At 44.0% G+C, this 14,704-nt stretch overlaps 1 protein-coding gene across 2 annotated transcripts in view; it reads right to left on the bottom strand.

Annotated features, from left to right (window-relative positions):
- ptch1 (patched 1) overlaps nucleotides 1-14,704 on the bottom strand; it is an 85,973-nt gene that overhangs the window by 20,919 nt on the left and 50,350 nt on the right. For both annotated transcript variants that reach the window (XM_085984976.1, XM_085984970.1), the window contains exons 15-17: nucleotides 14,003-14,315; nucleotides 4,044-4,186; nucleotides 2,366-2,549 (exon numbers count right to left, since the gene is read on the bottom strand). In XM_085984976.1, coding sequence (XP_085841102.1) covers nucleotides 2,366-2,549; nucleotides 4,044-4,186; nucleotides 14,003-14,315 — 640 coding nt within the window. The remainder of the gene's footprint in view (nucleotides 1-2,365; nucleotides 2,550-4,043; nucleotides 4,187-14,002; nucleotides 14,316-14,704) is intronic.

Raw genomic sequence — 14,704 nt, 5'->3', positions numbered from 1 at the left:
CTACATCTGTAGGTCGAACTGTATTTTTCATTGAGTGCCTTTCCTTTCTCTTAAGTGCAAGACTTCACGAAAAAAAAAATTCCCAACAAAACCAGCATTTAGTTTTTGCTGCTGTGTGTTCCAGACCCTGCAGGGTCATTCAACTGACTTGCTAAACATGATTTGCCCTATTATAATCTCAACTATAAATTTTCATTAAGACAAGACTTGGCTGGCTGCCACCAGGCTCCAGGCTTTGGAATACAGTGAAGCTTCATTATCCAATCACGTTTTCAGGAGCCCACTCCGCAGACCAATAACCTCAACTAGCAGGCAGTCACATAACTGAAACCTGAATGGAAATTAAATCAATCCAAGTTCCCTCCTTGAGACATAAAGGACCCCCTCCCTGGCCAATACTCCATAGAATTATTGTGATGAAGCACAGGTGTGCAACAACCCACATACTGGTATCATATCATTGACTAATGGATATGGAAAACCCTTTGCAGTTTGTGGAGGAAGTAAAATATGCTCTTTTTCTACAGGAAATAAAGCCAATTCTAGAAAAAAAATACGTGTAACATTTTCCCTCACTTAACCTTTAGCTTTCTTTTTGTATTGGGGAGAGGGGTTATATATAATTCCAGTTATATTTTTCAAATAGTGTTTAGCTGTAGGTAGTGGCACCAAATAAGTTCTCGTAGTACTGTAATTCTGTAAATTCATTTTAAGTAATCCAAGCAAAATAGATATATTGCATTTAGTGTACTATTGATAATATAAAATATTCTTTTTAAATAACTATGCTGTACTTTTTGTCATTTTCCACACCATGGGGGGAATTTTAACCTAAAAAAATGTGTGGGTAGGGGCCACGGTGGAAGTTAAAAGTATTAAAAATCCCCCTGGGGTTGGAGATCGGACCTTCTCCCGGGATCGAAACCTCCCCGGGCTTGGGGCTCATACTTACCTGTGGTTGTGCCCTCCTGTCCAGCATTCCCCACCCGACTGGAAGCCAGCCTGTCAAGCAGGCTGACTTCCGGGCGGGGAACCTGTCCATGATGTCACACGCACGACATTGTGCGGGGAAACCCGGGTTTCCCAGGGTCTACCGGGCTACCTGGTTCCGGGCGGGTCAGAAACTTAAAATTCCGGCCCTTGTCTTACTCCAATTTACAATTTCTGAGCTTCAGCAAGGCTTACACATTTCTAGAATCAAATGCATATTACGCATTTCTTTTCGCAGTAATTGGTACGAATGATGCAATTCTGGAAACTCATTAATGAATTTGCAATCTAATGTAAATTACAACCAATGATCTTAAAATCGTTTTTTTTACTGAATTGCATTGATAAAATCCTATACTTTTCCAGGTTGGAGGGTTTTTAAAATGAGCTTTGGCCTATTTCCCACCTTTAAAACAAGAATTTTCCCTAGTCCCAAGAGTCGTGAAATGAGCGGGTTTCATGACAGTGATGTCATACTGCACATTTCCGTGCATCCTCATCAAGTAACATATGCAATGATACCAACAGCACGATGTGGTAAGTAAAGTCGGGTGGGATGTAAAACGGGCGACTGATCCGATCCCCTCAGTTTCCCACTGGGCAGGTTAGGTTAAAATTACCCTTGTGATCCGCAAGAATACTGGAAATTTCAGATATGTCAAAGAGGAAAAGAATTCACGAATCCAAGGAGTATATTGTTTTACTGCCAACCACTGACCCATGGAATTGAGGCTGTTTGCAATTGAAATGAATTTGTTTTTCATTAAATATAGAATAAAATCTTTCACTGTACTGGAGAATTGTACAGTGCAGAATTGTAGGGGGCCTGAGATATTGGCATGATTGGAGCTAGATACTGTATTTGGCTTCATGAAATCCTTTTTTATATGTTCCAAAGCGTGAAAAATATGAATGCGTCAGTTCAACCCTTGTAAAGTACATGATAAATTAAGATTATATAAAGTATGAGGTAAAATTGTGTGGAGTGTAGGATAAGGCAAGACTATATATCGCATACAATAAGGGACGACTGTATCGAGTAGTACAATACATAAGTTAAGACTGTATAGAGTAAATGATAAGGTAGGCTTATATAAAATATATATGATGATGTAAGAGAGTGATGCTCAAAATAAAAACTGATTTTTACTGATTTTCTCCAAATTTACCCTGGTTTTTTGGACTCTGATTTTTCCCCTTTAGTTTTATCTTGTTTTTGATGCTAAAAATAAAAATTCAAAAACACACCAAACTGTTTTTAAACTGGCAATAAAAACTGACTTTAAAGATCCTTAATTACAACCATACCAGTGAAAGTTCTTGAGATTAAGAAATTAGATAAAACAGTTGAGGGAAGGAGAAATGGTAGACTTACTTCTGAGCGCAGTTTCTGGCCTGTCATCCGCCTTGTCATGAACCCATTCTGGAGGGTGTGGCCGGATGTTGGCTTGAGAGGCAGCATAGGCCACAGGGTCATTACTGACCCAGGCAGTCAGGTAGATGTAAAAAGCGTTTGGGTTGATGATTCCATCAGCATTCACTAGGCGCTGTTTAGTCAACTGCAACAAGATGAAAAACACAGGTTTTTTTTGGGTTTTTCTTTCATTAATGTACCTCACAGCCACAGGGCAAATAAAGAACAAATAATATAAACATAATGCTCATGTAAAGCAATCTTGCCTTCACACTTCAGACAGGGGACAACCAAGTTTTATTTCAATTTGAAGCTACAAAACACATCACAAACACTTCGCTTTGTAGCAAGTCCTCTTTAAGAATTTAAGTATCTAATGTATGGTATGTATAGAGAGAGAGAAACAATATTAAAGTTAGAATAACAATAAAAAAGAGAAAGAAAGAAAATTTGGCAAGAATCCCTGTGCACGTCTGTGTGCAGTTAACCTCTGTTGTTAACACTGAAGGAAATGCCACCCAGCAAATGGAGGAGAGCTATAAAAATAAAACAACATCTGTACAAATTTTGCTAGCACTTGCTTCTCCTGACCTGTGTATATTCAGAAAATGCACCACGCCAAGAAACAGACAGAAGCGAGATCCTGCCTGGGTCACTGGGGGGGCAACCATCTTTTGAGTGTTCATCTTGGACAGAAAGCAGCATGCATTATAGTGTCAAAAATAACTGTCTACTGCTGCCAATTTTTGCACTTTTTTGGGGGGAGGGGGGAGTGGAAGGCTGAATGTTAAATGAAATATATGGAAAATATGTATTTTTTTTCTTTTAAGCACACTGGCCATGCTTCCATTTCAGGTCTTTTTTTGAATGAAATGAAACACAACGGTGACAGGAGTACAAAAAAAGATTTGATTCGCAGGCTCTGGATTCAATTAATCCACGGGATACTCAACAACTGTATGTCTTCAGCTGTGTCTGGAATCAAACAGTGCAGCTAGCAACCCCTGTGGGCATGGCACACTTTTCTCCCTCCCAGGCACAGGAAATTACATCAGAAGTTACAGTCCAACACTTGGTCCCACAAGCTACACCTGGTAAAGAATGAACTACTGTATTTAAAGCTTACCAGGGTAAATGCTCATTTAGGGCAACTCTAAATCAGTGTTTTGTGTCTTAATTCTTTCAGTGTTAACGGGTACGCTGTAGTCTGTAGTAAAGCAACATGTTTTACACCACATAATAACTTTAAACAATGTACTCTGTAAAACTGTCATCTTGAATATGGCGGGGAAGGTAGAGAATAAGCAGAGCTACTCTCAGAACATTATTGATGGTATTCTGCCAAAAAAAAGGGGAAAAAAAGACAAATGGCTTGAACGAGAACCTAATTGCTTTTTCAGTGCTCAGTACCATTTCCACTGAGACTTCACATTTGTAATGAAGGCAGACAATAAAATATTGTAATTCTGTAACCTTGTGTGCAGAAGCCATGTGGAGAAATAATGTATTACTACAAGAGGGGCCACTAAAACGTTTGAGGAATTTTGGGTTCACACTCAGCAACTCAAAAGGCAAAAGAAATTCAGCTATTTTCACACTCATCAACAAAACAGGTGTTGATTTCTTGCAAAACTCTTACCTGACTTAAGTCAGTTGGTCTATGCCTATTGCCAGTCTGAATTAGCAACTTGTACGCCAGAACACCATCATCAGACCCGTTTTTGTAACTGTTGTGAGTAATCCTCCCAGCTTGCCATTCCCTGTCAAAGGTGTCTTGCAGACCTGATTAGACAAGGAGTTGAAACATTTTGTAAATAACAAATAACCTGGAACTCCAAAGCATTTGTTATCTTTCATGTACACTATTTCAATCTGAGAACTGGCTTTACAGAATAATGGACAAACATCACAACAAGTGTAAAAATGTGTGGAAGTGTGGGAGGACTTTCTGTATGATTGCCTTCTTTCTGCAGTTGCAAATGGATTCAGATTTTGGTGAATAGGAAAACTTGAATTTAAAAGATAAAAGAAATATACCACGTGCTATGGCATTGAGTCATATTGGTCGCAAAGGTCACAGATTTGATTCCTGTTGAAAATGGTCCGGCCTGCCCAATTATATTTGAAAATTGCAGCCGGTCCTACAACCAGCGTAAGTAAAGCCCTAATTTGTATATGTAAGCACGTCTGCCCAAAACAGATGGGCATGCTGCCTGTCAATTTACAGGGCTGCCTGAAAAGTGCACCAGCAGGGCCTTGCGCATCAATGAGGCAGCTGAGGTGGCAATCCCACCCCGCTGATTTTGAACTGTTGGCCACCCGTTTTTCAGGCGAGAAATTGGCAGCTGGTAATTGAAAATTGCCCCCACAACATCCCTAGGCTGGAGGGGAAGGTTGGTCATAATTCCTGCTCCCTATTCAGCAACCACTACTGTAAATTCCATTTGTACAGATGCAAAATTAGAACAGATTGGGCTTGACTGTGATGCCCCTTCTGGTTGAATAGTTTGTGGGTTCACTGTTCAGACTCATGCATGAAAAATTACCAATTATACATGACATTCAAGGGCCACCATTGCCCTTGGAACTGTAACCCACCATGAATCACTTTTTGTTAAGGAAATGTAAATATTGATGAGAAGAAATGTGTATGTCAGACCCTGGTAAGAACAAGTACAGTTAGCAAAGGCAAATATAGATTTTATGGGGATGGGGAATCTTAGAGAAGAAATTCCAGTAGAATAAGAGAGTCTGGGGCAGAAAATGTATTTTAAGAGGCACTTGATATCAGGTAGGATTTTAAAGAGATCTTTCAGGGCAAGTTGGTCTGGTAAGCTGCTGTGCTCACAGTGATGAGTCTCAGGTTTATGACTGGGACTCTGCATACAGTGAGCTTGCTGTCCCAGATGGAATGTTTTGAAAAAATGCAGAATAATAGCAAGGCTTTCCTTCCTCCCAAAAGAGCAGATAACAGCACTGGAGAATCAATGCATGTCACAGAGAACCCGGGGGGAGGGCTGCTTCAGCCATCAGTGCCCATCCTTTGGGTCAGAGATAGGTGGTCGGCAGGGAGTGGAATCTCAGCATATTTATTTAAAAAATGACAAAAGCAAAGATTAAGAAAGGAGATCGACTAAAATTGATACAAAAAGAATTATAGAAGAAACATTACAATAACAACTTGCATTTAAATAACATAAGAAATGTGCCAAGGCACTTCACAAATAGGTCTAAGCAAAATAGATGTTGAGCCAAAAACAGACAGATTGGGAAGGGTGACTAAAAGCTTGGTCAACAAGATGGATTTTGAAGGCTTTAAGAGAGGAACAGACATACACAGATTGGTGGAGAAATTTAGGAGATGGTTATTCTTAGTGGTTACTTAATTTAAAATCCATGGCTCTTGATTTTATGCTATGTGAATAATAACATACAAATGCTTAATATATACACATGAAATACATATACTGATATTTTAATGGAGGTGTTAAACCAATTGCTTTGAAGAACTTAATACCTCTCTTAAAATAGCAAGAACAGAATTACACTGTGTGTGAATTTTAGCGCAATTCATTATTGGGCCGTATTTTCCGATCAGAGGCGTCCCGTGTGCGGAAGCCTCCAATCTGGAAAAAATCTACGCATTTACCTGAGAGCTCCCAAGGTGCATCTAGTTCCGATGCTGGGCCTCTCCAACTCCAAGTGTGCAGGGCCTACGTATCCTAAAGGCGCATGCGGTTCACAAGCGTCCCTGGGATCACGTGGGCCATGGGGAGCCAATCAAAGAAGGGAATCTCCCTTCATACTTTTGACAGATAGACCTGTTAAATATATGAATGGAGATCGCCCCCAAAACACTTCAAAACATTAAATACATAAAAATCACATTTTTAAAATTAGTTGAAATTACAATAAATTTAATATTTTAAACAAAAAATACATTTTTTGAAAAAAATAATTAACATTTTTTACAGGGCTAAAATAAACTTACCTTTTTAAAAAGTATTTTTAAATGATAAATGACTGAAATTAAAAAAAAAAACTTTTTTCAACTCTTATCTTGGTAAAAGCAGGCCTTACTCCTGCTTTTACCAGGCGTAAGAATTCTAAAGCTTTTCTGCGGGTGGAGGGGCTCCAGAAAGCGGAACTCCCCACCCGCAGAGGTCCTTCTCTAGGGCAGGCGTCCGATGTGTCAAGAACATTCTTGACAGATCAGAAATGCCATTTTCAGCGCATGCGCTGTGCATTTCCGATGTCCCTACGGGTGGGTACACAGCGCATATCCAGGCCAATGTAATTTGAAGCCCATTGCTACCCAAAACTGCACAATGTTCGAAGCTAGACGTTCGATTTTAACCCAGCCCACCCGACAGGATTGATGTTCCCGCCAGCCCCCCACCAATTTAACTTGACTGAAATTAGGCACGGGAAAGCCGCCTGCCCCAGAGGAGTGGAGGCCTAATTTAAACTGCAAAGTTACGTTCTGATGACGTCATTGGGTGTGCACGCCATTTTAACTGTAGACCGACTTAGCCGTCCAGTCTTGGACCCGTTAATGAAAGCTGGCGGCAGGCAGCATCCTGGATATAGGAGGCTCAGGTAAGTTTTATGTTCCTTTTTAAAGGTTCCTTGTGAGCCTGTAAGAGCAGAAGTGCTCCTCCTGGCCCCACAAGGATAGCTTGGGCCTCCCCCCGATCCCCAGCAGTGACCTGACCGCCCCTCCCCCCCCCACCCCCACCCCCTGCCGACTTTCCACTCCTGCCCACCAGCACTGACAGTATTCCCACTTGCTTTGGGCAGGAGTCAGTATCGGGGCCTAATATGCCAGCGAGAGGGACAGATCAGCACCCGCTTCAGCCCCCGCACCCCTGAATCCTGCTCTGAGTTAAAATCGATCCTTAAATGTCTTTAAGTTCCCTGCTTGTTTCCTTGTTTGATGATGTAGGTTATAATAAAACCCTGAATGTGAAGCCTGTAACTACGTACAGTATGCACAGTATAGTCACGGAAACCTTTTCTAACAGCAATATTACACAAACAAATTCCATGGAACAGACTGGAGGAAAATGTGTTCAGCACAGAGAGAAAACAGTGTGAACGTCCAAGTTAAAAAGAAAAAGGAACTCAGCCGTTCCTCGAGCACAGCATGAGTTAGCACTGTGTCCTCAATTCATTCCATCTGTTTGACTTGGGCAGCACTTACAAGTCGTGAGATCTGCTGCCAGCACGTGTAAAGATCACAGCCAACACCTATTCATTCTCAACTGCTATTTTCCTCTGCACCCTTTTAAAAAAGCATGGAAGATCACTGGCTGTTCCAAGCAGGTAATTTGGATCAGATTTGGAACAGGAAGCCACAACCCTGTACAACGAGCCTCTGTGTGAGCAGATGACAAACCGCATACCCGACGTTTAGACCCACCTCACAGCTGCACTGAAGCTGTAATCAAAACCATCATTACAGATCTGATAGGTTAACTACAGCTGTAAGGAGATAAGGCTAAAGAAGCCAGGCACAAATGCCATTGCCTAAGGGCTGAGCTTGCTCATTCCAGTTTGGAAAAAAAACTCCCACGTAGACCTGCAGACACCAACCTAAGACAAACTGGTTTGAAACAATAGCAGCAGCTTCAAAAACACACACAGCACACCTGCCAAACTTGATGCACATTCCCAGACCTGCCTTGGAATGAAGAGGAACCAATTTGTAATTACCACCTAGGTGATTTCAAAGCACTCCACTCGGTGTGGCCTTGGCGTGCACACATGCTTTCAAAGCTTAGCTTCCCTAAATAATAATCACGCAACTGGATTATCGTCTAACCCATCAACACAAACACCCACTGTCACTACAGTAATGAACACATATGACCGACCAATAATAAAAGATAGTACTTTGCAGAATTTAAATATTAACTACCTGAACAGTCTTTTTCTGTTTTATATTAGAATAGAACACACAGGAGGCAAAATATTTCCAAATTTAATATGAAATACAATAAAAAGAGTCAAAATTGTTGGTGCCGTCCACCCCAGTTCATAAAGGCAGTCTTCCCCCTTCCCCCAGCCACTGGAGCAGCCTCCTGCTACAAGTCACCCCTCATTGCGCTTCTGATATCTACCTAATACTGCTGCTTTGCTTTGGCATCAGACACTGCTATGCACGACAGGCAGGAATTCCTGATCTGGTAAAACTATCACAATACCAGAATTCCCGTCAGAAATCATAGCAGAGTCGAAAGCTGGGACAAAGCAGTAGGATCAGATATGAGCGAGGACTGGCAGTGTGAGGTGAATCAGGGAATGGAGCAGAATGATTTTGGAGAGTTAAATGGGAACGCAAATATCATGGTAGTGGCGAAGGAAAATGATCTTTGCAGGTGTAACAACAAAAGAAACAGGTCTGCAACTTTCCAGTATCCTTAATCATAACAGCTGAGCCTGATCCTAACCTCAGTTTCCTACATTACAACAGTAACTACACTTCAAAAAGTCAATCGCTTTGGGACGTCCAGTGGTCATGAAAGGTGCTGTATAAATGCAGGTTTTTCTTCCTTTCAGTTAATGTACACACACACACTCTCGCTTTCCAACAGGACTCACTGGATAGTGATCAGAGGCAGGCCCGTGATGATCTTTCTCCTTCCACAGATTAGGAGTGCTGAGGACAACAGTAGCAACCCCTGTGTTGCAAATGGTATTGTTTATAATGGCTTCAGCAGTTGGTGATGTAAGACTCATTGGCCTAGAAATTCACTTTGGGGCGGCCAGCTCGCTCGCGCCCAAAAGTTAGCGCTGGGCGGGGAGCCATTAGCGATCGTCAGATGTTCAGTGTTTGCGCCCCAATTCGGAACCGGGCGCTATACCAGGGTGTGCCCGCCTCCGCTTGGGGCGCTGACACTGAATTTCAGCGCTCTTGGCGCCGCTGCGCCAGCCGCTGCGGAGCGGCAGGCTGCGGTACTGCAGGCCTCCTCCTTCTCTTAAGGGGGAGCTGCCTGCAACGGGGAGATTGCCGCTGGAGAGTGCCGGCAAATGAGCCCGGCACCACGGAGAAGTGCCGGGTTCGCGGAAAGCAGCCGGCAATGCCGCGGGGGGGGGGGGTGGGTGGAGGAGGCCGGGGAAGGAGGTGCGGGCAGGCGGCCGCCGAAAAAGCGGCCGGCTGCACCTTCCCCTTTAAAGCGCCCCACTAAGGCTACAGCACGGCCCCGTTTTCTGGTCGCTGTTTGCGGCCGCTTCGGAGGAGGCGGCCGCTACTAAATATGGGGATCGGGCCGGTTTCGGGGCGGAACCGGGGCACTGCGCACACCGATGACGTCATCAGTGCCGGCGCAGCGCTAACGGCTACTGCCGCCAATACCGCTGCGCTGAATATCAGCGCAAACTCATTTTTGGCGCAGAAGCCCTCTTTAGGCGGTAACTGGCCGCAAAGCTGGCAGCGCCTTAATGAATTTCTAGGCCATTATTTTTTTTATTCGTTCATAGGATGTGGGCATCACTGGCAAGGCCAGCATTTATTGCCCATCCCTAATTGCCCTTGAGAAGGTTGTGGTGAGCCGCCTTCTTGAACCGTTGCAGTACGTGTGGTGAAGGTACTCCCACAGTGCTGTTGGGAAGGAGTTCCAGGATTTTGGCCCAGCAACGATGAAGGAACGGTGATATACTTCCAAGTCAGGATGCTGTGTGACTTGGAAGGGAACTTGGAGGTGGTGGTGTTCCCATGCGCCTGCTGCCCTTGTCCTTCTAGGTGGTAGAGGTCGCGGGTTTGGGCGGTGCTGCTGAAAAAGCCTTGGTGAGTTGTTGCAGTGCATCATGTAGATGGTACACACTGCAGCCACGGTACGCCGGTGGTGGAGGGAGTGAATGTTTAAGGTGGTGAATGGGATGCCAATCAAGCAGGCTGCTTTGTCTTGGATGGTGTTGAGCTTCTTGAATGTTGTTGGAGCTGCACTCATCCAGGCAAGTGGAGATTATTCCATCGCACTCCTGACTTGTGCCTTGTAGATGGTGGAAAGCTTTGGGGAGTCAGGAGGTGAGACACTTGCCACAGAATACCCAGCCTCTGACCTGCTCTTGTTGCCACAGTATTTATGTGGCTGGTCCAGTAAAGTTTCTGGTCAATGGTGACCCTCAGGATATTGATGGTGGGGGATTCGGCGATAGTAATGTCATGGGGCGGTGATTAGATGCTCACTTGTTGGAGATAATCATTGCCTGGGACTTGTGTGGCACGAATGTTACCTGCCACTTATCAGCCCAAGCCTGAATGTTGTCCAGGTCTTGCTGCATGCGGACATGGACTGCTTCATTATCTGAGGAGTTGCGAATGGCACTGAACACTGTGCAGTCATCAGCGAACATCCCCACTTCTGACCTGATGATGGAGGGAAGGTCATTGATAAAGCAGCTGAAGATAGTTGGGCCGAGGACACTGCCCTGAGGAACTCCTGCAGCAATGTCCTGGGGCTATGATGATTGACCACCAACCACCACATCCATCTTCCTTTGTGTTAGGCATGACTCCAGCCAGTAGAGAGTTTCTTTCAGTTAATTCAGCATGTAATATGAAAATATCATGCAATTATGTCAAAATTATACTCAGTAATTAATGGGGCTGGACGTTTGATATGTCATTCCTAAGTAATGTACTATATAAGAGCTAGTGAACAAACAGAAAATTGACAACTTTGTTCTCCCCCTCCAAAAAATCCTACAATACTCGAGTACAAATTACACCCTACATGACTATTCTTGAAACTTGCACTTGTTTGTATTAGTGCAGATATCACTACCATTCTCTGATTTTTCCCCTTACCCTCTTCCAGTGGGAGAAACAGTCTCCCTACATCACTCTCCCTTTTGCATGTTTGCATTCCATTTCTCCTACAGTAAGGATTATTTATTTGGTTGGAATGGTGAAACATTTCTATTTTGATCATACCCTGCCGTGTGCAATTTAGGAGGGAATATAAAATCTTCAATCCACAATAAAGAGAGTCTTAGGGTCAAGTGCCTTGCGATGTGACATGACAATTCCCTCCCAGTCATCAGTTACTCTATTAGGTACATTCAAAACATAGCAAGATAGTACCAGCATAACTAGGTATAGGGCATATATGAAAACATGACAAGGAAGAAGCAAAGTACATTATAACTGCAAAGCCTTGAAAATCTACAGCTGGGCTTCCACCATAACCTCAGTGGAAACTAGGTCAGGACCAAATACAGCAGGTCCCAATCTAGCAGTAAACTATCTGTATGACTTTGCAGGGGTGAAGCATCTACCTATTCCAAACAAGACAATCATCCTATGGGGGACAGCTGGGTCAGGGACTGTGTACGTCAGGAGTTATTATGTCCTGCCTCAAAAGTACCCAGCATATGATTGGCAGAGATACACTTGGTCAGACCACCTCCCCGACAGGGCTAGAAATGGGAACCCCCGCAAAGAAAATTTACAAAAGGGGCCACGAGAGGGTAACTATATGTTCATCCTGGGAGAGGTGTGGGCCTGACACTCCTTGGCTGGGCCACTTCTATCGGACTTTCCAGAATGTTTCTAGTGGTGGGCACCCTAGATGCGCCTCTTGTGGCACAGAGAATCACCATTGCAAGGCAAATCAGGATACCAACCCCTTGACCCCTGTGGTAAACCACTTTTATCGTTCACTATCGTTACACTATAGTTATCACTGTTATATCGTTACTCTATGGTTATCACTGTTCACACTGTTGTATCACTATACGAGGTCGCCTCTTGTCACGCTGCTATACCTGGGCTGACCACTGCTGACTCCGCCCATGACTCCACCTACCTGCCCAGGTATAAAGGTAGTCGACTGGCTGGCATTCCTCCTTGTTGTATCCGATCACCCACGAGGGTGGGCTCTGTTATTTAGCCAATAAAAACCTATAGTTACTTTCTTAACTCGTCGCTTTTCATTGGATGAATTGATAGGTATATCAATTTTATTGGCTAAATTTTAAAATGTCGACACTTGAGCAGTCAAACGACCAGCCAAATGACCAGCCAAGCGACCAGCCAGACGCCCAGCTACAACAGCCACAGCAGCCGGCCTGGCTGCGAGCCCTCAGACCACCGTACCTGGACCTAAACCCACAGGCAGCAAACTCAGCCCTCGACTTCGAACACTGGCTGAGCTGCTTCGAAGCCTACCTGGGAGAATCCGGCGTGCCTCAGAAATCCATGCTAAGAGTTCTGAACGCCCAAGCGAGCCCTAAAGTATTCGCACTCATCTGGGACCTTAAAACATACGAGGACGCCATCAACCGGCTGAAAAGACAGTACCAAACCCCGGTAAATTCCATGTATGCCAGACACCTCCTAAGATCCCGCCCGCAACAGCCAGGAGAGCCCGTGGAGGAATTTTTACGGGTGCTACAAGCACTCGGCAGAGACTGTAACTTTAAAGCGGTAACGGCGGCAGAAAATACTGAAGACAATGTCCGCGATGCCTTCGTGAAAGGCCTGCGGTCCGACTACTCACGGCAAAGACTACTGGAAGCAAGGGACCTCGACCTGGACAAAGCTGCAGCCCTCGCTCTCTCTCTAGAGGTGGCCCATCGGGACCTCGAGGCATACTCAAGGTACTGTAACTCGCGACCCTGGGACTTGGGACCGACCCCGACCGCGATACCCCCCGCAGCAACCCCCCTGGGACCTACCTCAGCGTCCCGGACCCGATCGAGACCGCCACCCCCGGTACCGGCTCCGACATCGGACCCCCGCGATCGGGCCGCCGGCTGCTTCTTCTGCGGCCAGGCGAAACACCCGAGGTCGCGCTGCCCAGCCAGGAACTCTACCTGCTCAAACTGCATGAAGAAAGGCCACTTCGCTAAGGCCTGCAGAGGTGGATCATCAGAGGCCAGCAGTGCCTCATGCGAGCTGTGGGGGCGGCCATCTTCCTTCAAGGCAACAGAGGCCAGCATCCCCACATGTGTCATGGGGGCGGCCATCTTTGATACAGGCAACCGACACCAGCAGTGCCTCATGTGAGTTATGGGGGCAGCCATCTTCTCCGCCACAACCCCACAAACTCCACAAAACTCAACAGTGGATGTCGTAGGAAGGAGCATCTCAGCACTTAGATGTGCTCTTCCCTTTTGGATTTTCAGGGCCCAATACTCTCCGAAAGATTTTGATTAAAGTTCTAAATTACAGATCATGGCCGACCTTTCTGTTCTTGAAAAGGCCTTCCTTATGATTTTGCCAAATATAAATGTTAACAAATTGTTGTTCTTCTAATAATTGAATTCCAAAAAATTTCATAACAACTATACATCAACAGCAACTTGCATTTATAGACCACTCTTAACACAGAAAAACATCCCAAGGCCTTTCACAGAAGCATAAACAGGCAAAAAAAAAATACAATGTTTGTATAAATACCAATTTGATAGTCCTGTTCAGAATTGAAGAAAAGCTAATAGATACACACTTACAGGGCCTGCTGTTCGCAGCTGTGTAATTCTATTAGGTGCTTTTTAAAAATTAGACAATATCTACTGTATGTATTTTTTAAAATTCATACATCCTAATCTTACAATTTAAAAATAAGAGGAAAGGATTGCTGTTCTTACCTTGTAGCCAGTCATGAAAATAGTGCAGCCACATTTTTGGAAGTTCTCCATTATCTTCCAACAAAATGAATTTCACATTTCTGAAGCTTTTGTGAAGGTAATACAGCAGGTGTTGAGCATTGGGATAGTCTGTTTCTTGTTTAGTTACAATATACATGTTGTAGAAAGAGAAGTATTTAAACTGTGCTGCGATGAAGTCATATTCTCGCGTATCACGAGGCACGATGTCCGTAAGATCCAGTCCATCTCTGACTGTTGTAGTTCCATAGAGACTGATCCCAAGTAAACCCAAAAAAAGAAATATGACCACAATCTGTGACATAAAGAAAAAAGGAACAGTTAGGTTAAGAAGCGAACAAATTTCACAGCGCTCAAACGTGCAGGGAACTAGGCAAGATTAGTTAAGAAAACACTCGATCATAGCCCAAACAAATGATCTGATTATGAATGAATCAGCACCAGATTTAATTGATAAGAAATCTAACAGTGATGTATACATGAGCAGAGATAATTTTATCGTTGTAGTTACCTAGCAGCCTTTATACCAGATACTAAAAATTAAAACTCACATTTATCTTGCTATCATGTTACAAGCAAAATATGTCTAAACTATATGCATTTGTTGGCTGATTATGTGAGGTGTTTGAAGAACAGTAGCTGGTCCTATTTCTCCAAAGGTAATAGGCAAATGCTGGTGATAAG

The sequence above is a fragment of the Somniosus microcephalus genome, chromosome 1 (assembly GCF_052327205.1).
Source record: "Somniosus microcephalus isolate GS21.2 chromosome 1, FLI_Smic_1.0, whole genome shotgun sequence".
Lineage (NCBI taxonomy): Eukaryota > Metazoa > Chordata > Chondrichthyes > Squaliformes > Somniosidae > Somniosus > Somniosus microcephalus.
This window is presented reverse-complemented; position numbering and strand designations above follow the sequence as displayed.